Raw genomic sequence first — 27,600 nt, 5'->3', positions numbered from 1 at the left:
CATGACTTATGAGGTATTTAGGTGTTGAGGTTTGTAAATAAAACAAATACGATAACAATATCTATAAATATGGCACTTTAATAATAAAAAAAATGCATTGAATTTTACGTAACCTTAGCAGATAAAAAAATATAATCGAGTTAAATATAATAGAGAAAAAGTTTAATATCAACATATTAAGATTGACGCTACACAGTGTAATTTAATTACTAGATTTTATTTTTGAACTACTTCCAACAAGCCATGGCAGCAGGCAGGCGATCGTTTATTAAAGTGAGGCCCAGTACCTAATTACACATATTCACAAGCATTTTGCTTTATCACTTTTGCGGTTTTTCGGACTAATCAAATCGCATTATGTTTTCAAATAAATTTAAATAATAGAAGATCCGGTTACGAAAATAAATCAAGTAGTGATTTATTTAAGTCTATATGTGTATATGAAGGACGTCTAAGAAGTCTTTTTTATTTTTTTTTATCTGCCAAGGCTAAAGTTCAAGATATGTAATGTCAAAATTACCAGAAATAATACTGCACTGTTTTTTATTGTCAGCGTTGTAGCTTCATATAAATCCACACCGTCTGGACATCATTTGTATTTCTCTATTTACATTTCAATGAAATTAAACGGGACTAACTACACTTAATCACTGCACCGTTTAGAGTGGTTGAATATTTGCTTTTTATGAAATAAAAGAAAATATTTCTATTGCGAATAAGTGTGTTTAGTCGTTACATTTATTTAAAACGATATATTAATTTAATAACAACTTAAATTGACATTGACATTTCAAACGTATGACAGACTTGCTGGTAAAGAGCAACGTTAACGAAGAAACATTACATGTAATAAAAACAGTGCGTCGCTGAGTTTTTTACATGTTTTCGCTCGTAATAGCTAAAATTATTGCTGCATAGAAGGTTCTTATTCTTAACGTACATTTAAAGTATCTTTATTGAAAAACAACCAACATATAACGAGATAACCCATAGTATATTATGTTGTAGAAAACGAACCGCAACATGAAAAATATCTTATTAAAATAATCATTTATTAAAAATATATACTAAGTGAAAATAGATTCATTATCATTTATAATAATCTGTAACAAAATTAAATATACTAATTTATAATTACATAACGATTAATTAAAACATTAATTAATTACATTAAAATAAATTTGTTATAAATGTAACATTTTTATAAAATTATTACGATACAGTCGAAACGCCGACCGCCATGCAACGAAATATAATTAACGTTTTTTAACGTTACAAAGCAAGACGTATTTATTATCTATATATATTTATTTGAACTTCAAAATGTAACAATACTTTAAGTGATGACAGGGAACTTATTTATCAAACAATATTCACATAATGCTAAATGATTTAGTTCCTTGCTTTGCAAGTAACATTACATCGTTACGTTCGGTAACGGTTATAATCCCAAATACTTAGATTAATAAATATCTTAATGTCTTAAAATGATAGATTTCAAATGACTACACATTTGTAATATAAATAAATAACATTTATCTTATGGCAAATGTATTATCATTATTGCGTAATACTTATGAAAATTTTGTAGTTTAAAATATCAACTAATGAATATAAAGTGAGTATTTTAGTCTCATCTGGAAAGTTACAGGAAGCCCTACATCGTAAACATAATCTATGACAACATCATATACGTGTACTCAGAGAAGTCATAACGCTATACGGACTTGACTCACCATCAAAATCCGGATTAAAATCAATACAATACATTGACAACTAATTCTAATTAATGTTGTTTCTAATTATTTGGGATTTATTCATTTCAGATCAGCGGATGACATGTGAAAATATTCACAAACAGGTCACATTGTTTCCAACTTTTGAGCTTCGGAACATGCGGTCGAGTAACGAGTACAGACATACAAGTGTTACTTGCGTGTGGCGGGAAACCAGAAGACACGACCTCTTAAATTACTTTATTAATATGCAAATGCACAACGTTAAATAAATCTCAATAATAATATTATAAATGGTAATTTTTGAAAATAGGACTACTTTCGTTTTTACTTGAAGTCCGCGTATTCCGAAGCTCAAAATATAAAATAGTCGACATATCTGGTGGTAACATGTTCACCTCAAAGCGGTCAGCTGGTAGAGTAAGTGAGTGAGTGCAATTTACATTCCGTTAGAAGAAAAACGAACTCAATAACTTTTATAGTACTGTTTAAAAAGGCTTAGTCGTTTTATTATTCAAAATATTTCCTTTTATTGTTAATTCAATAAAAATATACAGACGTAGCCAAAACAATTTCCCTACAGGTGATTTAAGAATCTTTACGTGATTTGATGTCATAGAGAGGTAAGTTCTAACAAGTCCTAGTAACAATTCGCTGAGTCATGTCTTGTGTATGTCTACCACATGACAGAGTGACATCTTACATCCTTTTCCCGCTGCTCACGTTACGGTGTGCGCGACAGAGACAGGACATAACTCATTGTCTATATTACAATAATGGAATATAGTTTTTAATGGAAAAATCGTTATGGCTACGCTTTTCGTTATTGAATCGTCCGAATACATGCTTAATACTAGGTCGCCTAGGTCCTTAGGTCATTCGCGTGGCACATGCCAAATGCGAAAGATATGTTATTCTAATAGCCTATAAAATTTAGAAACAGCTAGACTTCTATGCGTGATATGCAATCGCAAAGTGAAGAAGAAATTGTAATGGAAAATATTTGTTGAAATATCCTTTTTTATTTTCAGAGGAGAAGCCGAGTTCTAAAGTTTTATCTGTATGAATTAGTTATAAAGCTTTGGAAGCTTTTAAAGACGTTTGTTTAAAACTTATTGCTAGTATTTTATTTAAAGATGGCAGCGCGAAAAAAAGTCTCAAAAAAAACATATTTCAACGATACATAGCATTCTTAGACTATTTAGTTGATAAATTAAAGCGAATTAAATTTAAGTTATTGTTTACAATTTTTTAATTAGGACTATATATTATTAAAATAAATTATGTCAACACTAGCGCACTTGTTACGTTCAAAACATTAATAAAATTTAACTGAGAATACAAAAATAACGTTTAATTTCTAATGTTGTTATTTTTAACGTTTTAATGTAACGGTATTGTACCTCAGTGTTATAACTTTTACAGTGACAACTGTTAGAAATGGTAGCTGTCAGATTTAAAAATGTAGGTCTGCCAACATAATAATATTTACAATTTACAACCGCACAGTTTTTGTCTCATATGTCCATCGTCACCATTTTATGTATGTTTAAAAATGATGAGCAGATCTGATTAATTCCAGTTTAGTAAATATAATTTAAAGTTATAAATGTCTGGTTCTAAGTTTAGACATTTATATGATTGTTACTTTTTGTAAATATCCTTTTGAATTGTACGAGTACCATTGCGATGTTGGCAGACCTGCTTACAAAGTGCCGGAAGGCAGCCCAACTACGGTGCAGTGTTCATGCCAAAATCACCTTTATTACTTATTTAGAACTGAACATGCAATGCTTTTTAGTATACATATAAATCGTAATTAGCTTTTTATTCATAAAACATGAACTGATTTTTTTTATTTATAAATAGAATTTGTCGATATAAATATATTGTCATAAATTAATGAATATATCATGTAAATTGTTTGAATGGCAAAAACTCCTCTAGGGCTAGCAATGTCTGCTTAATCTATGGTCACATAATCGACGAATCGAAAACTTTTGTTCCAGGCTGACACGTGTGTATGGCAGTCGCTTAAAACTTTAGTTTTTTTTTTTTTAAATATAAAATGATTCATGTCGTAATTTTATTTCATTGTCTAAAGTTTCTTCACCTTTTTTGATAAATATTTATAATGATTAATATTCCTATATTACAAATAAACGAGAAAAATATTTCTCTTTTAACCGCGTGTCGCTGAACGTATGTTACAAAGCGTAGAGCTTTCATGATATCGATAAAAAAATTCGATAAATTTTGCAGCGCAATTTATTCAGCCTAAATTTTTAATTTATATTAATTATAATTTACGAAAACGAATTATATATATTATATATAAACGCTTATATTATAAGAAGGAAGTTAACTGTACCAAATATTCTATTATATTAAAGGTATATTTTCGTAATTTACAATATATTTATGAAATATATAAAAACGAAACTAAACGATAAACTTAACGAATAAATTTATCTACGTACGATATTAACGATTAAATTTATTTGGTGTTTATGTTCCTAGATTAACTTATAATTAGTTACAATATTATGAGGTCATTGTACGCGTCGCCTCAACTAGAATCTAGCATTTTATTCATCTAGACCTAACCTAAGTCACGCAATGCATAAACTCAATTACAATATCAATACGAACATACTGCACTCGTTTTATTGCGTCTAGGAATCGGATGTAACTATTTATCGCGGCGATGCCTTCGGTATCTTAACATATTGTTCTATTATATTATATTACGATTTGTACTTTCGTAGGTACAAAATACAAAATGCAGTTCAACCGAGGAAAATATTTCTTCATCTCACTCGATATTCCGTGTAAAGGAAACGTATACAGTTTCTACGGATTTACGTCTATCGAGATTTTGATGATGACTGTCATGCGTCCGTCCGTAACGGGCACGCTCTAGCCATCACCAGACTAGAATACTAAACCTTTATGTCTCTTTGGAACAATGTTAATTATTCAAATACGAATCTGTTTTATTACATTTATAAACAGCTGAGGCCAGTAATAGTTTTAAAACTATTAAACTCAGGAATTTTCATTGACTCATTAAACAGTCAATGTATGTTAGTGAGACGAGAGATGATGAGAAATTGAAAAAACAATTCATGAGGGTGCAGCGTGACACACCTACCGGACGATTCGCGTTTATCTTACTGACTGACTTTACGGCGTGTTCACAGCGATTATCTTTTAATTGCGATGATAAAACTTTATTGCTGTTGACTTGAGATTTTAAGAGACTGATTCGTTGTCAATATTCTGATGATTGTTTCAAACTCACATAGAATTATGTGAAATGGCACTTAAAGATAATCTTTTTCTTCAAAAGGCATAAGAGTGTATATTTTTTCCGGCATTAGTATCAATATGACGTCTTAACAACGAGTTTTTATAATAAGTACAGTGCAGTGGACGTTTGGATTGCGATGTCACCCGGCACAGCTCTCTAGCAGTTACAAGCAACGCCGCCAGTCGCGGCGCGTCCAGCGATCCGCCTGAATACGTTTCCTTTACAACGTATAAGTTCTACATCGAAATCTAATGAATCACGAAGTTATTCTCACATTATAACGAAATTTATAATTTCTATATCACCTTTGAAACTATTCTTGGAACCTAACCTATGTCCTTAATACCCAACTACTTACGCGGCAGTTCTCGCTAGTTCTCGTCGCTTCGTAATCTTTATCGTTATTTCTACCTAGATAGTGCTTCACGTCTATAGAGTGCGTCTATGAGCAAATTCAAGTTGGTCTTAAAATTGGACCAGTAAGTTAGAAGCGTCGCGAAGTATCAGTTATCGATAATAATCAGTCACATCACTATGTGACAGCACTATTTACATGCTAAAAGTTTGAAATATTTGTAAAATTAATTAAGATTTTTTAATTATATAATAATTATAGTCGTTTTTATATTCGCGTAATATTGGAAAGTTAGATGAGAAATAATTTAAGCGTTTAGTTTTCACAAATGTGTTTTTGGGGGTGAGATTTTTGTTACAAATATTTTTTCACGTGAATTTTATCAAGAAGACGGCTCGAGTGATTTTGTTTGTTTTTTTGTTTACCCACGTCTATCGACGAAATCAAAACGGCAACGCAAACAACAATAATTTTGTACACTTCAACAATTTGTACAAAAACGAACAAATAAATAAAAAATGATCTACACTTAAAGTCAAATCAAACGTGAATGTCCTAAATTGTACAGAAATTGAAGTCAAATAAGTCAATTTACTTATAAAGGAACCCGCAAGTTCGCAGTTCGATGGCATTTTGAGTTCGCCGTGTGGTGGGGATTTAGGATTAATGGTTCGTGTACTTAATGAAATGTTATTAGAAAAATTGTTAGATAAACGCTTCCAGCTAAACTTTAATACTGCGCTGTGAAAACTAAGCACCTCCAAAAACTATACTACAGACTACAATTGGACGAAGATAGTAATTAAATAACTAGGGTTGCGCCATCGAGTCGATCGATATTTTGATTCGTGCATCTCGCTTGCACACTCACGAATCAAAAGTTTATCGAAAAACGGTTCGTCACCAACGTGCAAGGAAATGTCGATAGATCGATCGACGCCCTCTAGCGGTAACTAGCGTCCTACTTCACCTGCAACATGCACATGCTAACAAGACTAGTGCTGTCAACGCCAGCGTGATGTCGACAGTCGATGCGCCGTTGCACATGTCCTCCTCGCAGAAACACATGTGACCAGTGCCTGTACTTTCCATCATGCAAACGTGATCCACCATGAACAGATTTATCTGGAGCTGCGACGTGCAGGTGCGCCGGACGACCTCGTACGCTGCAACGGAACGTTCGATAGCGTTACGATCACCTTCGGAGTTTCAACCCGACTCTCACTCCCAAGCGACGCTGGGTGGCGTTGCTATATTATCATCTAATCTTACTAAGTTTCCTCCTTCTGGCTGTCGTTATTTAGAGATGAAGAAATCAGTCCATCGATTTAGACTTTTCCAAGACATTATGTGTAATTTATATATCAGAAAGTAGGACTTGGTGTGTTTTGTTTTTTTTTATTTTATGTTTTGTGGTTACATTACGGTTATGACGTCGGAGTTAGTAGCACCCATCATATACTACCGCCAAAGAACAACACTCAGTGTTGTGTAACTACAGGCACAAGGGACAGAACCTAGCAGTTTACAAGGTTGGTGAAGAATTGAGGTTCGGGGAATTTAAATTTTCTTACCGGGCCAATGTCCATGAGCGTTAGTGACCACTTACCTTTGGGTGGTCCATTTGCTTCTCTACCTCTTGTAAATTATAAAAATAATAACTGATAAAAGTGGAATATTTAAGATAGTAGAGTGGTTTGCACTTACGGCTTTTGGAATAGCGAACCATCTTGACACAGCAGCCGTTGCAGGTCTGCAGCGGCGGCTGGTCCCGCGGCAGAGCGGTGTAGTTGAAGGGGTCCTTGCATCGAGCGTCCGTCCAGCTGTCACACTCATAACAGTAAATCGTGCGGGCTGTTAAAGGCAAACACACACGCATTACTGATTGCCTGCTCGCTATGCTCCCCTCCGGTTACAAGTAAAGCTTGTTAGTGGGGATGACGATAACTTGCGACGCGTGGAGTGTAACTGAGGAATGTTCCATCGAGTTGTTAAGATAGATATCATGAAATTTATGTTCGTCAAATTTGAAAGCAATGAGAAATGTAACGCTCCTGGCGACATCATTTTTCATTTGTCATATGTAGTGAAATGCTTTTTATTAATGTGAGTGTTGTTAGGTTTAAAGTGTTGTGACGATTTCAATGAAATCCATAAACCATGTGAACTGTGAAGCTCACACCATCATGGCTGATGCGATTATTTGCGCTTGATGTATTTGTATTTTGTACTGCTAACTAAGCCGTGAGTGCTTATGATATTATTATTAACTAACCCTCAATTACGTTGTTTATCGAGGAATATTTTACGTCAATCTCGTGAAGAGGAAATTGACGTAAAATCAGAAGAACTCAGGTCGCCGGACTAAACGATTGCACGTTACAATATTTCTCGATAAACAACATAAATGAATAATGTCCCCCTGGCTGGTTCTGGTCAAGTTTATTCGACCTGAGATTTGAATCCAGAACCTCAAAATCTGTAGTATCAAAGTAGCCATTCGACCAACGAGGAAGCCCAGGAGTAAACGTTAGTGAATACGGATTAGTTAATAATAACGATGTAATTATATCAGCGAATATCAAGTTGACTAACTTAACTCTTATTTAACGGTAACTCGTCGGGTGTACTGCTTACAAGCCTTGTCTAAGCAATAAGCTTCAAATACAACTTAGAATAGTCCTAAATTGTAAACAGTGTTATATTGTATTTAATTTCGTTAAACGGGACATCCGGACAACCGGACAACGTCATGATATATATATATATATAATGTATAAAACTGCTTACAGAATAAGACTACGACGAGAGGAGACACCACTGTACGGTATTCTACTGTAATTTTGCCCGTCTGCAGTCACAAGTACATATATTTTAATATATACATTTTAATCATGCATTACGCGGCCTTTTGTGCCAGATTTCTTAGACCGAGATTCATAATGCAGGTAATAGCCCACATGCAAAACTTAGGTGACCTAGTCACGCGAGCTTTGTACCGCTCGACATACCGTCGCCGTGAACTAAAGCTTTTATTGTGTTACGTTTTAATTATTTTGATTAAATTAATCGAATTCAAGTATTAAGATTAAATCCGTCGTTTCGCTCGAATGTAATTTAAAATTAATCATTTAAATGTTGTTAGAGTCTAATATTGAACAAACATAAAATAGAAGAAATAGAGGTTTAGGGCCTACGTGTAACACGGAAACGAGATCAGAGCATGTTATCCGTACTTTAGAAGAAATAAAAACTCGATAATTGGCTTAAGTGATGTACCTCATGCGGCGTCACTATCGTAAACCTATTATATCGATAAGCTGTAAGTGGAAATCGTTTCTCGTCTGACAAGATACTTAGTTTACTATAAACGAATGCAAGTTTTATTTCCTGGCATCTTGAATATAATAGCGTTTTCAATGGAGTTTTAATAGCAGCCGCGCAACCTTTTGGTTCAACGTTTTTTCGTATAGAAATAGACATCTTTGTTTGTTGACGCAAACAGAAAAGAAAAAAGTTCCCGAGTTGACTCGCTAACGACACGGGCTTCGTAGAACACACGATGCGCCGCATTATACAGCAGGGTGACACGAATTCAAACAATCATAATTATAGTTTACGTAATTACGATACACACGTAATTACGGACAACCGGAAGTACACAATTTGTAAAGTAACGACACAGGATGAAAATACTAAACACCTTTAGCTCCACACGCGTGGGGGGAGCACTGTTTCTAGTTGCGTCAAATTAATTTACTGTTATATAGATGAGAATCGGAAAAATAAAACTGGCAGTAACGTCGCCTGGCTGCAATGACATGACGAAGCAATATTTTGTTAGTGAGTACTATAGTTCGTGCTTTTTCCATTACATTCCGCGAACATCGATTGCCGTACAGTAATTGTAGTTGTTTTATAATTAATAATTACAATCGGCACAAGATGTATAACTTTTAGATATATCGGTGGAAAAGTTTACGGTAAGAAGTGGATTACACTTTTTACAGTACCAGTGTCTACGGGTGAGATGATCGCGTACCGGGTGGACCAGTTACTTTATTTAAAATTACTAAATAAATTTACTAAAACTCGGTGACATTTTTAATAGCGTGAGGCACACAACCTCATTTTTTAGTAAAACATGTACAGTCACGATTTTTACTTGAAACGTTTGAGTAGAAGTACATTACCAGGCCGTAATCTCTTGTTTGCGCAAATTGCAGTTAAAAGACAAAACAGTATTCCTTACTATAAACAAGGAGCCTCAGGGTGTTCTCTTTGGTGTAGTTTATATAAAGACACAACACATAGTTCGTAATTCATAATGGTTTCCTAAATTACTTAAGCTAAATTTACTGCGACAACACGCGTTTACCTGTGCAAACTAGCATGCTCGCGCAAACCTTAAAGTAGATTCGTTTAATTTATTCTTTAATGTGAACTTTGGATATAACATTTCTTCAAGTTATTTAATTAAGTAATATTTCTAGCACCTGTCTGCATAGTGTTGCCGAACTTATCGACGTATTATTATCAATCATATTAAGCGTATCACCTAAGCAATGGCATTAATTTAATGCTTCAAAACTTTGACATTTTCAACTTAAACTATTTTTTAAATTAAAGTCGTGACCAATGTTTATTTAATTTTAATAAAAAATATATATTAATTGGAAATGGTTTATGATATTAAGAATATTAGAAGAAAAAGCGGTGAAGTTGAAAGGTTAGTTAGCCCAGCTTACGGTATGCGGATAACAGGCGACATTTATTTTGTCGCTAAGCACCTCTTTGTACAAGTATCACATAGCTCCAGGGTTTGTAAGCGATAATTTAAGCAAATCGTTGACTAAATTAGTAATACGTATCTTGTTAGATTTAGTTGTTGACTTCGTGCGACACCTAAATATTTTATCGATCGATGTTTTTGTCAAATGGGTTATTAATAGCGTCACTATTTAAACAGCGAAGCCGTTCGTAATTTTTTTGATGTAAGCCTCGTCTTCAGCTACGATATTTCGAATTTAGTCGACGATAGGTAACGGGTCAAATGCTGGAATTTAGCTTAGCGGTTTTATACAAAGGAAATAAGTACTTACTTTGGCATTCCGCCTGAACAAGAGGACTCAGACTTAGTGTCCACAATGCTGAAAATCCATGCTTCAATTAGTAAAAAAGAAAAAAAAAAACTGAAAAAAAACACACACTACACGAATCTAATAGAGTTCTTACGAAAGAAGGAGAAGTTCCTGTAAATAACTGAATTAAAAAAACTCATGTCTATTAAAAAAATCTTGTATTAATAAATAATAAGCAAAAAAATGATGATAAAACAAGAACAAAAATGCAATTGTTACATTTCATTCAAAACTCTTGTGTTAAGAGATACATCATTACGCAATGAAGCACCCGCCGCGCACAGAGTGCAATAAAATGGGAAATATTTGATTTACAATACGATTGATACAAAATAAAACTGTTCGATCGTCAGTTATTCACAGGAAGCATGTTTGAGTGTAACGAAATACCAATTCTGCAGTGTCTGGAATTCAGGAGGAAGAAAGTACAACATGCATACAATTTAGTCATTCCTTTTAAACATTTAACACACATTCCTATGGACACTCAAACACAAACAAACGATTCGTTTCATGACGTCGATATCGATACATTGTTGACAATTTAACTTTGCCAAGTGATGACCGAACAAGTACGATACATATACATTTCCAATTACAAACATAAATGAGCTAAAAATATTTGATTATAAAAAATTACTTAAAGCTTCAAAGCAAAAAAATATATATTTAACTTATAAAATATGCTTATATTATTTGTACAAAAAATAATAATAATTTTGTAAAATACCGATATCGACATCCACAATACACAACGCTAAACATTTTGACAGCTAGTTACGTCCACACGTGACATTCGACACAGGCTAAATATCCCGCGTATTACCAGTCCTGATGCAGGAGTTCCCTTTTACTTGCTCCACTCCGAACCAGGACATGAGGAGAACTGAAAATAATTACAACATACATGAAACAGGAGAGAATTGAGTTACTTTGTCTTTTAATGTTAAGTATATTTGTTATTTTATTCACTGATAAGGCTTATTTATTTATCAATATGTTTGATATCAATTAAAAGTACAAGGTGTATTCCAGTTTTATATCAGTTTACACATTCGTCAGTATTTCCAGTGGGAGGAGAAGTGAGGATAAGCAAGTTTGCTAGTAGTTCGGATAAATACACGAATACACTACAAAGAGCCCACTTAAAGAATCTTAATTTATTTTATTCATTGTTATATTTTAAATTTCTTATGAATAGTACCTATATTAACTTATAACCTGCATTCGTCTTGATTATTTTATGAATTATTTTAGTTAAAAAATAATCAAGACACATGCGCATAATTATCTAAACGCTAGGTCAGAATTATAGCAAACATTAGTTGACATAATACTAAATGATTTTTTTCACTTTCATTGCAAAACTCTTCATAATTGATGAATATCTGAGTAATAATGTTTGTTCATTTTTTTAAAAAACCTTGTGCCTTTTAGTTGCTTCGGCTATCAGTTGTTATTGCCTTATATGTTCGGTGATATCGTAAATGTAAGAGGGACAGCCTATAATAAATAAATTTTAAAGTTATTTTGATATGTGATAAGTACCTACGACATTTCCTGTCGATCTTAATATATTTTTTTACAAACAATGTAATTTAAAAATTAGCAAACATAAAAGAATATATATTCTAAAATATACGTTTATCGCAATACCTCTTTTATAAATACAACAAACATGTTTCCAGTTGGCAGTTTGATTCGAACTTTGGTCTCCAAAATGCCCAGTGTCCGTCATTAATAAAATGACGTTATATTAATGGCGCCAAAGTGGGACGCGGGTAAAGCTGGCAAGTATTCTTATCGATAAATCTTTGCACTAACGATTTTATGCCCGCAAACTGACAATTATGATGCGGACTTTTTTTTATCAAATAATGACGAATTAAATTGCCTTTTCACAGTCGACATTCTTAGAATAGCACATTGAATATATTACAAATATTAGGGATGTCATATAAAAAAATAACGGTTTTTTTATTTAAAATTTGGTGACCTTAAGAAAAATTAATAATAATATGAGTGAGTATTTTAAGAATAAATAAGCAAATAAAAGCGAAATTAAACTGTTATCATAAACTTTATATATTAAAATTTTACATAGGGTTAAATGTTTCTGTTTACTGTCCTCGTAAAACTGTTCTGTGTAATGTCTGAGCATTTAAAATCATTGTTTACGACGCTTTGTGTATAGTACATGCTGCTACACAATTAGAAGAAAACGAAACGACTATGTTTACATTTTATCTAATCAAGATTACATACGCGCATGAAAATTAATTTTAATTGCTTGATTCAACGCAAAAAACCCTTGTTTTTTAGACTTTTGGCGTTAGAAACTTATTACATGAAGTTTTTGTACTGTGAGCTTGATTTATTATATTAAGTTCTGAGGTGAACTAGAATACGTGGATCTTAACTGAAGAACGCAGGTTCGATTCTGGGCAAAGACAGAGTTTTATTATGTTTAAATTTTATTCATAAATCAATCGTGCAGCAACAGTTACTCTGTTACTCTATATGTCAATGATGTATTGCAAAGCAGCAGTAATCACTGCTATGCCGATGAGAGCGACGTAGAATATGTCGGGAACAGGTCGAAGAGAACCGGATAAAATTTATGCCAAATTTAAGTATTTATTAGGCAGTCACGGACTGGCACCGACTAAACTTAGTCAAATTTAATACCGCTAAAAGATACCGGTTTGCGAGTTAATTTAAGAACATTTCCCTTTATGGCTCAGCCAGTAAGGGAATACTTAAAGTCGGTATTTCGTGCGACATTTACTTCTGCGGTCGACTGGAAGGTAAACTCAAATTTGCGTTTAAAAAGCTCGGTGTGCCCTTCAAGGCAAGACGTTCCCAGTATCAGTTTCTTCCATATGACCTTTTTAAACGTGGAGAATTGTTGACGATCTAGGTATTTCCGACCTTCGCGATCCCTTGACTTTGCGCTTAGATGTTGGATCACTCTGTATTTTCCCCATATTTCATAAAGATTGCTACGTGGAATTGTTAGGATTAACCCCGTTCGTTAAATTTTAACTTCGGACATCGTGTTAAAATTTCAAATTTCAACCACATTACCTCGATCTCTTGAAATCTATAGCAGCACGATGTACAAGTCATTATCTGCCTCGTGCAACCATTTTGGGGAGTTATCACCGAGGGTTTTTGCGAACCGATACGACTTGGGAACCTTTAACAAAAGAGCCTAATAATATCTTAAAGGCCTGCCACGCATCTGTAGACCTTTCGGTGGTGCAGATGTTAATGGGCTGTGGTAGTCACTTTCCTACACGTGAGACTCTCGTCTTCGAAAAGTAATCCCGTACTTGATGGTAAACGGTGTAGTCCTCTGAATATATCGACTTAAATTTTTCGACATATTATGTCTGACGCACTGCAGCAGCGTGGTGAAGTATGTATCTCGCGGAGTCCTTTGTCTAGTAATTTGACATTTACTAACTGTTATTGCTAATTGTAATTATAGACGACAAAATGTTACAAAACCTGTTTACAAAAAAAAACCTGAGGGACGTAGAATACGCGACATCCGCGCTACAGACGGTCGCTGCCATTTCGTAAACCCAATTGAAGAGGTATGGTTTTGCGCAGTATCGTAATATACCAAGTTTTCGCTTGTTCGTATTTAATCGTTTTTTAATTTGAGCTTTGTAATTAAATCTACATACTAACCTAACATTATCTAACACAAGCTTAGGCATATACGTATTTATGTACATAGATCTTATCCGTTACTTATGCGTGGGTCACACGTGTACAATAACAACTGGTAACCGGTAGTTACCCATACGGGCGGATATGTCTCCTATCACCATACTAAATACCATTTCATTAAAATGAGAAGAAGGCGTTACCCAGATGTGGGACGATTACAGATATTTATTTAAATTTACTATATATACATAACTAACTGAACACGTTACATTACTCGAGCGAAACTTATATAACTTTAAAGTACATTAACCTGATTGGTTATAATTTCACAAACATTATTTAAGTTAACTTACTGAAGAAATGATTGATCCCCCATACAAATATTCACCACGCTTTTTACACACTTGAGGAATATTTCCGTGATAACAATCAACCTATGTCCTTCTCCACAATTCAAATCATTCATACCAAATTGTATCAATATCAGCAGTACTGATAATAATTACAGCAGCACAGTACACCACTTATAATAATTATGCGTGAAAACAAATATATCAATGCGTGTAGAAAACTTGAAACGTCGCAAAGATCGAAGAGTTATAATACCAGGCCAAACATTGAGTCCCTCTGAGATTATTGCATTAGTTTATACTCTTATAACAGATAATTTAATTATATGTATTCATTGTAATTACTATGCTATAAGTATATATATTATTTATTCCGGATTTTATTTGTGCCAAGAGGGCACAGATTATTTCGCCAATGTCACGTGCGAACTATGCTATATTATTTTAACTCAAAGTTCAAATGCCAATGTGATAAACAAGTCAAGTCAACATATAGTTTTCACTCTTTTATAATATATATAAACGATCGCAGTAAAGTGGTTTTGGTGATCGTAAGTTTTTAAACTTTCTTATTTTTCTGGACAATAACGACAAGAATTGATGTAATATTTAGTTAATGCCGTAAGTTTATTAGTGAAGCGATTACGTTTTTACGTTATGTTACGTCACGTCTCAATATCTGAGCATTCAGAGAAATGTATAAGATTCTGATTTTAGAAAACGTCATTCAGGAACGCAAGTACTGAATTGAAATATAAAACAATGTAATAGTACACTATCTGCCTGACGCATGTACACGGGAACGCATTATTTAATTTCCTGCAAAACATATCAACAAACATTGTTATTTTCCGGTGATAAGTGAACTATTTTAAATTACATTCACTATCTCATACTAGATGTGAACAGTGGCTTTGAAGTTCCGATGACGATGAATATGGAATGGAATTACTATTTGGGTTTATAGTCACCTGCTAAACCAATAATTCTCTAAAATGACACTATTTGGAAATATTCATCATGCTGATAAGATTTTTAATTTGATAAGCAGAGATTTTACATAAAGAAGCAATATTTGTAAGGATTATTTTTTTATAGGATCGGTGATAGAACTTTTGTGTGCCTGCTTAAACAGGATCAACTCGTCACCATTTTGTATTGCTGCGTCAATTTAAATAGCGAGTGACTCAGCGAGATTACAGTCACAGGGGTCGTAACATCTTGTGTTCCTGTCGCAGATGTTGTTGAAGTGGTATACAGTAATAAGTGGTAAATATTACCTAGTGTGGTACTCGCGTCTATAGGTAAAGGTGGATACTGGTATGAATAAAGAATTAAACATCTGAAAAACTCAAGTGCCTGATAAGCCATTATCAGAGATGGAAACAGATAATCAAAATATTTTGAATATATTGAAGATTTGGTTCTAGCGCACACGTTACACATCATCACGAGTTGAATGTATGTGTTCTGACAGAATTAAATTATTTATATAATTATAGTATCCAAGATATTCTCCAATATTATAGCATCCCACTGATTATTACGGAAATATACATATCTAACTATATTATGTATATATGTTATGGTTTAAAGAAAATTGTATTAAATAGTTTCATATTTACATTAGTTAATTGTATATAAAAATACTGCTTCGTTTTCAGATACATGTTGTTTTAAAAGTGTAATATGTTTAGATAATTCTAGAGCTTTCTTTTATTTGAAATAGGTAGGCATACTAATGAGTTTTCTAATGGTAAGTCTCCATTGCTTACTGACTTTGGCAGTGTGAGATATGTAAACCATCCCTTATAACGCCAATGCGCCATCAACCTTGGAACTAAGATGCCATGTACATTGTGTTTGTTAAACTGGATAAATTATCCTTCAAACTGGAATACAACAATACTAAATATTGTTTTTAGGCTTCTGATGGGTGAGCCCCCCCCCCCCGCCCCCGACGGGATTGCACAAACCAATACCACCAAGAAATTAGATCAATTTAATTGATGGACAAACCGATGGATGCAGTGTAATTAAAGATAATATTTCGATTCAGTATCCTGACTAATCATGTCAATAGGTGGCAGCCTTGGTGGAGAGTGTCTCGGCATTTTCTCAGTCCTGATTCGGCATTTTACATATAGGTCAAGTTTGGCGAGCTGCCAAGTTTTATTAGACTGCCATTTGACATCTGCAGACCATTCGATAACAGGGGTGACCATTTACTCACATTATTTAATAAAATGTTATAATATATTGTCAAAGTCTAGATCTTTATTCAAGAAAGCTTTACAGTAACTTATTTAATATCAAATATCTGCCGTTTCGGAAACCAATATCTCAGACCTGAGAGAAACCGGTGAATGTAACTAATGTTGTTGACAATGTATAGATTTGTATTTGGAACGACCTGATCGTTTCATTAAATAATATTAAATCACTCGAAAGTATTTGAATAAACTTAAACGTAAATTTTAATTATCAATAATAATTACAGCTTTACAAACAGCAACGTATTTTTTATGAGTTTTCATTAATTAAAAATTTATAACATAATAAAACAAATGTACCTGGAACGGGAAATATCCAGCGCATTTTCGTCTTTTCTCCCGATCGCCACAATGTCAACGGTTCCAAGTCTTCAGCTCGACTGATCCATTGCCACACACTGTTCCTCAGTTACACATTATGTTATGTTAGCTTAACTCCGGCTGTGAATAAATCTTATCATTTAACCCGTATGTGTGAACACAACGTATCGTATCTAACATGAGCCTAATGGAGTGACTAAAGGAAATGTTAAATAAATATAAAAACAAAAAGTCTAGACGTAGTTATTAAAATCAATGTGAAAAGTTACGCATACTGCGAAGCCTGAACGCGACGTGAATAGAAATTACATAACATACTACTTTCTACTAGAAAATTAAGTCTTATCTAATTAATGACTTTACAGTCCTAAAGCAAATAGTACCGTATTACTATTTAACTATAAACACATACTTTTAATTTAATAAATATTAAAATTATTATTATATTATACAAAATGTGTTATCGGTATATTTTGCCCATCACTATTTTTTAGAACGTTAAAAAAATATCAAAGAAAACTACGCTACGTCTTGACAGCTGAAATGGCGGGAAGCGTCATATTTTTACCGCAGCCGTGTATATAATACGCATCTTATTTTAGATGCATCTATTTCAAGTGATTATATTTGAAAGTTACTTTAGATTAAATTCAAGATTTGTATATGTTTTATTTATTTTATTCAAACGACCTTGCGACAAACCTGAGCTGACTTTTTTTTGGGTATTTTAACATGCAAACATTACTACTTTAAGTCTTTTATGCATGGCAATGTGTTTCAAGTCTAATATAATTAATAAGGAACCTTATAACACAACAAGATTATCTAAAACATTGTCGAGCCATGACTTCATAGCGTAAAAGTCGTCGTAGCAAAGTTGTGCGCAGACATTATTGATTTTTATGGAACCCTCGTCCCAGTCATGCGAGTATTGTTTACTTCATAAAAATTCAACAAATCACTCGTTTCATTAACGATATTTATTCCATAATAAACGGTTTTTGTAATTTATACATCATCCCGATTTATAAAGAAAAAACTTAAGTAAATAACTTCGTGTCACGATATGTTCTTATTTCTCAATAAACATAAATAAGTTAAGCCTTGAATGTTAGATTTTCTTTTAGTTTTAATTTCTGCAATAAATCAAAGAGCCTTACCGAACACTATCATTCTACGGATCGCGTCGGAAAATAAAAATCACTATCTACTTAAACTAGGCACGCACCGACTGTTATAATGCCACTAACATATTAATTTTGTTAAATTAACAGTTTTTTAACGTTTCATAACAGTTTTCGGTGATAATTCTTTTCACAGCCCATTTTTTGGGACGTAACCTCCTCACTGCCGCGATAGAAACACACTGGGCCGGTGTTGCTACATTTTGTGTCTAATTTTACCCACAAAATTTTAAGGTGCGTAAATAGAATGACGTTTATTGTTGATTTATGTCGCTTATAAATATGCTTAGTTTCGTATTAAAATTATTATTTTGAGACACTTTGATTATTCGTGCCAAGGTTGCATTAACTAGGTTCTCTTTGATTTCGTACTAATTTGTAATAGTTCCAAATTTATTTTTTATTAAATATTTCCTTGGTGACTTGTTTTGTTAAAACTATATTTTACTAATATATTTTTTAAATTGACATATGGTACGGTTTTCGTTTTATTCGAAACAAAGATAAGAAGGAAATTGCTGTCGAGAAATAATTAATTATTTAGAAACTAATAATGTGTTGCAGATTTTATGAAATAAGTAAACTATATGAATGTTTTTGTATTTGGAAATTGAAAATGAAAATGAAAATAATATTTGAAATAAATTACCCTTAATTAGTCTATTGCGCGAGCAGGCAACACTGAAATACCGGCAGTATGCTCTTTACCGCTATGCGGAAAACTGTGCTAAATATATTATAGGATTTTAACCCATTCACAAAGATACGACAACTTTGAACAGTAACGTAGGGTTTTTAAAGATTTCTAACAATTTACGTGATCTACTTATAAGTAATCATTAGTGAAATTATTTGATTTCGGTCTTTAACATATTTGATTAAGCTCATAATATTTTTTTTAAATTAGTTTATTAATAATTTATTTTATTTTTATTTCCAAGATAGAAAACTATTAATCGGTAGTTTTCACGAAACAGCATAAAATTCATCGCTCGTATGCTATGTATACAGGTGACGGTTTCCCAGATATGAGGGGACTGGATAATACTATATTACATAATTTACATTGTTTATAAAAATATATATATCACTAGTTGTTAGTTGCGGCTTCGCTCGCGTTTTATGGGCTGGTCGTCAGGTGTTACGCATAAAAATCAGCCGCCGTCCGTCCTCGGGTTAGTGGTTCGGCCGTGAAAGAGCAACAGACGGGCAGACAGAGTTACTTTAGAATTTATAATATTTGTTTTAGTTTTATTCAGTTAGATTTATGCAGTAATAATTATTTTTGAATTTGGACGTCTTTAAATGATTTTTTAAACGAAAAGACGAAAATTTGGAATGGCTTTTGGCGCATTTGAATATTTTCCGAGATACCAAATTTTGGAAATCTTTTTATAGGCATAATCGGAATCGGAATTCGGTTACCAGCTTTCGGGAGTTTATTCATAAAACCTATTACAAGAACTAATCAATCTTTATTGCATCAGAATTAAACAATGTAGGCTATCTCCGGCTCGTAACGAGCAGCAACTTACGCAGTAGTTACTGTTTTATATACCTAGACTTTCAAAATGAGAAAAACTACAAATTTACCGAAAAAAAACGACCATAAATTGACAGAGTGATGATTATGCGACATTAAAAAGTTAAAAAATAGGTAGTTAGGTACAAAGTAACAGCCTCGTAATATCCTGGTATATGCTGGCTTAAGGATTCTTTACCCTTTGAGGAAAAGGTTTTGGAGTTTATTCCACTACACTGATCCAATGTGGGTTGGAGGATACACATGTGGTAGAATTTGGCCCAGTAGTTAGAACGCGTTCATTTTCATCGGTGATTGCGGGTTCAAACCCAGGAAAGCACCAATGAATTTTCATGTGCTTAATTTGTGTTTATAATTCATCTCGTGCTCGGTGAAGAAAAACACCGCGAGGAAACCTTCATGTGTCAACTTATTTCAATGAAATTCTGCCACGTATGTATGCACCAACCCGTATCGGAGCAGCGTGGTGGAGTAATTTTCTAACCTCCCCCTACAGGGAGAGCAGGCCTTAGCCCCGCAGTGGGATATTTACAGTTGATAACTACTTCGATAAGCCGTATCAGACGCGACCGTTTTGTGTGAAACTTCACCATCCTGTACGACTTCATTAACATCGTTTAGCAACGAGATAATTGTATTAACTCTTTTAACATTGTATCAATAATAAATATAACCTCAAAATATTATACCAAAGTAACACACGTAAAGAAATTAGACGTATGATGACGTATGAATTAGATTATGAGTTAGTATTTTAGATTAGATTATTGTGAGATATTATTGTGTGAGATAATATTTACGTATGTCATCTGAGATTAAAACATTTGTTAAATTAAAATAATTAAAACACCCGCAATTAATGTATTTATTGCTACTTCCGAATATTAGATGGCGTTATGAGAAATCTTTTACATTTCTCCATTGCGAAGGCAAGATTCGCTAATTATTTTATATAGCACAATGGAAAATAACATAATTAATCGCACCTGTAGCGTTTCCGCCGGCAGAAACGAAGCCTCAGAATAGTGACTTCACGAAAACGGTCGTGTCGTCGATTAAACAGTCCTACGAGCAGAATGCCGAGGTGCGATCCCGTAGGAGAAACCGTCAGGACGAACGTCATTCGGAGCCCGAGAGGGCTCAAACTTCAAGGCTGAGGCTAGTACTCGCTCCCACACCCGGAGACGCTGTAAAGGCCAGCGGGGCCAACAGCAAATGACACACAGACACAAAAAACATAATTAATAGGGTTTTAAGTTGTAAGTGGCATCATTCGTAAACATTGTTGTTCTGCATCCTTAAGATGTAGTGAGCTCGTTGTTCAACATTTCTTTAAAGTAATTTCTGAAGTCTTGGTTTTGTTGAGCACGCTCGAGATCGCAGACACAATAAGTTTAGTTGGTACATTTACTTGTGAATGTTTGAACGTGCGAACAATGAAACTACTTGAGCCGAAGAGTCAATTGTTTGGATTGTCATCAGTCGATTATTTTATTTTCCTCACGCTTTTGTTTTGCGCGTTTTGAGTCTCCCTATTGTATTTTAATATAATTAATTCTATTAATAACAATAACATTTTTATGGTAAAAATATTTTATTTAAACAATTATTATTAACATTAAGTCCTTAAATATATATATACATAAAGATCCTGACCGCGTGGAATGGTGGCAAGAATGCAGCAATGTAATTAATTGTATGTAATATATATATCAATTTATATAACTACAAGGCTGGAATACATTTTAATAAGTATTTTATTCAGTCAATTTAAATATGATGGGAAAACCAAATGAATTTAAATCAAAACAAATGTTACATCTTAACGTTCAGCAGAAAAACATCCAATGTTATTTATGACTACAAGACAAATAAATCAAATTTAAATAGAGTTAACCAAATAAAAGATTTAGGTATAACTGTTGACTCTAAAATGAGCTTTATCCCACATATAGACGAACTGGCCAGTAAATCATTAAAAATATTAGGATTCATAAAAAGAAGTACAAAAGCCTTTAAAAAACCAGATTCTATAATAACATTATTTAATTCGTTTATAAGAAGTAAATTAGAATATTGCTCCGTAGCATGGAGTCCCTTTCAAGTTCATATAGACAGGATAGAGAGAATTCAAAAGAAATTGTTAAAATTTGTTAGGTTCAAAGATAGAAACATGATTATGCTTAATAATTATGATGCTTTATTAAAACATTACAATATGATAACGCTTAAAAATCGTAGAGATATGCTGGACTTATGCTTTTTACATAAAATAATATCAGGTAACATTGATTGTCCTCAATTATTAAAAGAATTTAAAATAGTAGTACCGAGACCTAACGCGAGGCATACAAATACACCAACTTTCAAATGTCGGTTTGCGAGAACAAATTTAGGAATAACGGCACCTTTAAATAGGGCTTTTAGAACTTATAATAAAATTTCTAAAAAAGTTGGTATTGATATATATAACGATAATTTAAAATCTTATAAAACAAAAATAAAAAATATTTTTAAATTTTTAACGTAATATACTTATTATAAAAATATCTGCGGAATAGTCCATATACCCTTTACAAAAGAGTTATATTTTTTTCTATATTATTTTATGGTTTTCATTGTTTATTATTTTATAATTTTTTATTTTGTGTTTTAAACTAGCTATTTCGTTGTTTAAATTTTTTATCTCTACTTATTTTTCAATTCGAAGCTTAGATTGGTTTAAACTTTATTAGATAAGCATAGTGTTGTGTTGTTAATTTTTAATTTATATATTTGTAAACATGGAGTGAGAGTGTGAGAAAAGGTTTTTTTTTTTATGTTTTTATTACAGTGCATGCTGAGTTAGCCTATAATTGTAATGTACTACATATTCTATATTGTAAAACTTTTACTGTTAAAAAAATTTTAGATCATTGTACATTATGTTGGCTTCCTATGAAATAAATAAATAACTGATGTAATTCCTTGTCGCAGGACATATAAAGCCAACTCTATAACGCATGTGTACAGAGAGACGTTATATTTAATATATTATTATTAATATATGTACTTATATACAATACGCCAGTGCATTGCCAACCGTCGTTGTCGTCGTCGTTGACTCGGGTATAAGAACAATCCTTACTGTGATCTAATAACAATTATGAATTCGCCTGCAGTCATTTGTTTTTACAATATCATATTGATGAATATCTAATATATGCAAAATAAGCAAACGGAATGATATTTGTGTTATAATTTTTAAAAAATCCGCAAGATTAGCGAATCAGCGCACTGTTCGCTGTTTCTCTCACACTGATGTAATGTTTCAAAGTGTATCATTACAGGTTGCGCACTGGATTGCTGTCCTTCCACGCACTTATGTAATGCTCGAATCTAAACCGTTACTAATTCTACTAATCAATTTTTTTTCGTTATCTATTAAATACTTTGGAATTGTTAAGCGCTAGCACTAATTCGGAATGTAGAATCTTTCAAAAATAACCGGCGAGAAACCAGTAGTTACTCTTTTTAACCGATAATTTTTGTTTTTCATTATTTGCTAAGCTCTATCACCGTCCAAGAGTTTCTAACGATCAGATATTGCTATTTAAAATTTACAATATTGTTCTAATGTAATGTGCGAATGCGGTTTATAAACATAATATTAATCCTCATCCAAAATATAAATTTTATTTACATTATTTGATCACACGAGATATCTTAGGAAGTTAAAACAATGATCGAGTACTACTAAATTATAGTTACCTACATAATAAGATTATATATAACCCCTTACGTTTACCAAACTTACTGAAGTTCCACCCCTCTCTGTCCCTGTGTATGCTTGGATCTTTAAAATTACACGACGGAATTTTATGCAATTTCTTTTAATAGATAGAGTCAAACTCAAACTCAAATTCCTTTAGTCAAGTCAAATTAAACACTACCACCAGTTCGGAAAAGAAGAACCTGAGAAGAACCGGCGAAAGAAACTCAGCAAATCTTTTTTTTGTCAATCTTATGTGATTCAAGAGAAAGATTTATATGTAAGTATAATACATGCACAATATAGAAATAAACGCTGATAATTTTAGAGGTTTCTAATGTGATGTCGTAAATAAACCCTGTACTACGAGATAGATCAAAATAATGTACTACAGTATTGTACCTTAAAATCGTCTACAAAAAAGTCGACAATGGTGTATATCTATCTTTTAGGGATAACCCTTTTTTATCCTTTACTTTTTACGAAAAATTATGGCTTATTTATGAAGCGATTTTAAGCGATACAATATTAATCCTTATCCAAAAAAGTACCTTAAATACATTGTGCATGTAATATCAATATGGCCCTTTACAACACGTAATTTAAATGAATATTTTCGATGATATTACAGATTTAAAATGCAGGGCACGGTTTGTATTGTCTAGTGACAAAAAGCTATGAACTTTGTATACAATGACATTCTGCAATATATTTAGTATTAGTATTGCAACCATGCGAAGCAGGGGCGGGTCACTAGTTATAAATATTTTCAACTTCTATGCGAACGAAGTCACGGGCGAAAGCTGATCGTTATAATTTGGTGATATTTTGCCAATGAGCTCGCTAAATTAGAAATGGTAAGTTGAATGCCCCAACGGAAGCTGTGACAGAGAGTAAAATGGTTTTTTAAGTTTTTTCGGTTTCGAAACAGGCTTCCACTTAGGCGTATTAGAAACATGGTAATAAGTCCAGCTCTCCTAACCTTATAAAAAAAAAACTGAAGCATATATTTAAATATATATATTTGTATCCCGTTTGGAAATCAATCAATACTAACACATAACCGCTTTTATACCATCTTCTAACCTGACTTATACATATTTTAAACGTTAAGATCAAGTATAACTTATTGAACGTTTATGCGCGGTTTCATTACAAAACAATTGATGAGATGAAGCCTACCAAGCTCATCTCTAGGCTGTCGGTCAATTTACTTGTATGACGAGCCGGCTCTCGACGTACAACTCCGTCAATTATGAACCGAATTGCATTTTTATTGTTTGGGAGGCTATATTTCGTTTTTGGTCACATTTAAATTTGAAGAAAAATTACCATCTAAAGGTTAAAAGGATGGGATGAATTTCTTGGTCTCGATTTTTATTTATAACTTATTTTCTTTGAGTATCATTTGAAGTCGAATTTTCTCGTCAATTTTTTATATTCTTTACAACACTCATATAAGTTTTGGAAAGGTAAGTAAATGTTAAGTGCGTCGCTGCTGATTCGCTGAAAGCCTCTTATGAATGGAACGTGTCGCGTCCACCACGAAGCTCCACTGCGGTTTGGTGGTTACACGCGTGGCAGCATTTTATGCCGGTTTTTTTAAGAGCCGACCTTAAATCATTAACACTCATCTCATCTAATTCTCATCTCTAATTATTATCTAAGATTATGTTTAATTTATATTTTTTAACAAAATGTATTTCTTTCAACTTTTAAATATGTGTTATGATCTACACATACGTGATTGAATAACGTTTATTATTTCGGGGATACATATCGAGTAATGCGCTAGATGGCCCAGTGGTTAGAACGCGTGCATCTTAACCGATGATTTCGGGTTTAAACCCAGGCAGGCACCATTGAAATTTCATGTGCTTAATTTGTGTTTATAATTCATCTCGTGCTCGCCGGTGAAGGAAAACATCGTGAGGAAACCTGCATGTGTCTAATTTCAACTAAATTCAGCCACATGTGTATTCCGCCAACCCGCATTGGAGCAGCGTGGTGGAATATGCTCCAAACCTTCTCCTCAAAGGGAGAGGGGGCCTTTATCCCAGCAGTGGGACATTTACGAGCTGCTTATGTTATGTAATGCGCTATCACACTACTCATGCGTGGTGAGACTACCTGTGAATAGTAACATTTGCCAAGATACCTTTCAAATTAAATTTTGTTTTTAATGTGATATTGTATCTGCTGTTGGTTGTCCTACTAAAAGTAAAAAATACAAATTAAGCGCGTGACTTCAACATTGACTTAATATTAATGTTTTTCGTATAAAATGAGATGAGAGAATGTGAAAATAAAAACTAGATCAACACGCGCTTGCTACCACTTTTTTTATTTTAGGTCAATACAACATATAAACTCGATTCAGTAAAACAAGGACTTGGCAGACGAACAGCCGACCGTCTGCCAACCGTCTGCCCTCCTTGAGAATGTTTTCTGAGGGCATGTTTCCCATCCTCTACATCGCTCACATTTTCGATTAATGGGTACGTTTAATAAGCATTCCCTGAGTCGGTTCCGACGTCACCTTCGGCTTAGATAAAATCAAAATCAAAATATACTTTATTCGAGTAGGCTTTTACTTTTGAATCGTTATTTCATCGGTTCGGAATGTAGATTCTACCGAGAAGAACCGACAGAAGCACAGTAGTTATTCTCTTTCGTTTAAAATAAAAACTAATGTTAGTTGAATACAGTAAATTAATAATATTTAGTGATTTCTGAGATGTTAAATTGGTCTGAAATATTTTAGCGTCCATAAATAGGTGTTATATTGAGTGAATAGTCTCCTATTATTATTATAGAAACGGATATATTCCCCCAAGAAGGATTTATTGACTTTGCGGGGTCGGAAACTTGGCGTTATAAGATTATCCTTGCGTCTCGTGCACATGCTATGATTTTACAATTATTAAAGTGATCAGTGTTACTGTGAATATGCATAAATTTGTTGTAAATGTATTATGACGTAACGGTGAGTATTCCTACTTCTATAAAAACATTCTGAAGGGAGTCTCAGGCACCAAGGTTATAAATAGAGCGCATTGCTCTCTTTTGTTAAATAAAAACAGATTCAATATCTGCAGCCTTACTACAAAGTAATATGCCCTATGACATAATACTGTGAAAATAACTAAAATATACTAGACGAGCGGTATCAATATCAGTCCAACTTTTGAACTTTTGAACGAACCGAGTCCGCCACTGGAGGCTGGGCGTCAACGAAGCTGACGCCCTGCGGCGGATAAGATGGTAGGCTCCGCCGCTGACCGCCGGTGTAAAACACCTGGGAGGCTCGAGTAGCGAGCCCTCCCACTCCCTCCTAGCCAACGAGGCCACTCACATGGTCCGCCCTGACGCCGATAAGGGACGTACCAGGAGCAGCCCCGCGGCATCCCTCCCGCCAGTCGTAGCCGTGGCCGACGAGCAAGCTCAAGCCGGCCCCGTTGCCCAGGGTACACCACGAGGAGGTGACTGACATGAACCCCTGTCCAACTTTTCCTACCGCGTATGCTGCGGAGCTGAGTCTTCCTGTCAGGGACTATAAAAAAGAACTTCACTGAAGTTGAGAATCCAAATGAATGCTATTACCAAAATCACCGTAGTATCGCCTACATCAGGACAGTCACATTTTATGGAATTCTCATCTTGGCATCTTGCGGGACGGCATGGTGAGGGCTGCAGTTTATTCTTCCTGGCTGTACTGGCCGTCTTCGCGTTTGGACATAGGGTATAAAAAATATATGTAAATACTTTATTTCATTTCGTGTATTAATTCGTAGTACAGTATGAGATGTTAATAAGTCCTTCGCCAGCACTCTCCAGGAACCTGACGGAGCGACATATTTCTCCGCAATAATTTTGAAAAAGGCTTTGAGTCATACAATATATAATATGTTTATTATAATATACGTTAACGCAAAATACGACGACTGAAAAA

At 33.7% G+C, this 27,600-nt stretch overlaps 1 protein-coding gene across 4 annotated transcripts; it reads right to left on the bottom strand.

The window, feature by feature from the left end:
• Positions 1-692: 692 nt before the first annotated feature.
• On the bottom strand, positions 693-18,530 carry LOC125074447 (protein quiver). 4 transcript variants are annotated; one of them, XM_047685810.1, is made up of 6 exons: positions 18,331-18,530; positions 17,150-17,290; positions 11,372-11,431; positions 10,507-10,554; positions 7,112-7,258; positions 693-6,570 (listed from the first exon to the last, which is right to left on the bottom strand). In XM_047685810.1, the coding sequence occupies exons 2-6, from the start codon at positions 17,172-17,174 to the stop codon at positions 6,371-6,373; spliced, it is 480 nt and encodes a 159-aa protein (XP_047541766.1). In that variant the 5' UTR covers positions 17,175-17,290; positions 18,331-18,530; the 3' UTR covers positions 693-6,370. The 4 variants fall into 4 exon arrangements, with proteins under 4 accessions (XP_047541766.1, XP_047541768.1, XP_047541767.1 ...); XM_047685812.1 differs by having other exon boundaries at positions 18,399-18,530; XM_047685811.1 differs by lacking the exon at positions 18,331-18,530 and adding an exon at positions 17,699-18,303.
• Between the last annotated feature and the right edge of the window lie 9,070 nt (positions 18,531-27,600).

Source organism: Vanessa atalanta, chromosome 27 (assembly GCF_905147765.1).
Source record: "Vanessa atalanta chromosome 27, ilVanAtal1.2, whole genome shotgun sequence".
In the NCBI taxonomy this organism is placed as follows: Eukaryota; Metazoa; Arthropoda; class Insecta; order Lepidoptera; family Nymphalidae; genus Vanessa; species Vanessa atalanta.
This window is presented reverse-complemented; position numbering and strand designations above follow the sequence as displayed.

Coding starts and splice junctions, on each gene's coding strand:
- LOC125074447 (XM_047685810.1), bottom strand. CDS start 17,174: ATGCGCTGGATATTTCCCGTTCCAG. Junction 11,432..17,149: donor CTGGATATTTCCCGTTCCAG/GTACATTTGTTT, acceptor AATTATTTTCAG/TTCTCCTCATGTCCTGGTTC. Junction 7,259..10,506: donor TGTTCAGGCGGAATGCCAAA/GTAAGTACTTAT, acceptor TGCCTTTAACAG/CCCGCACGATTTACTGTTAT.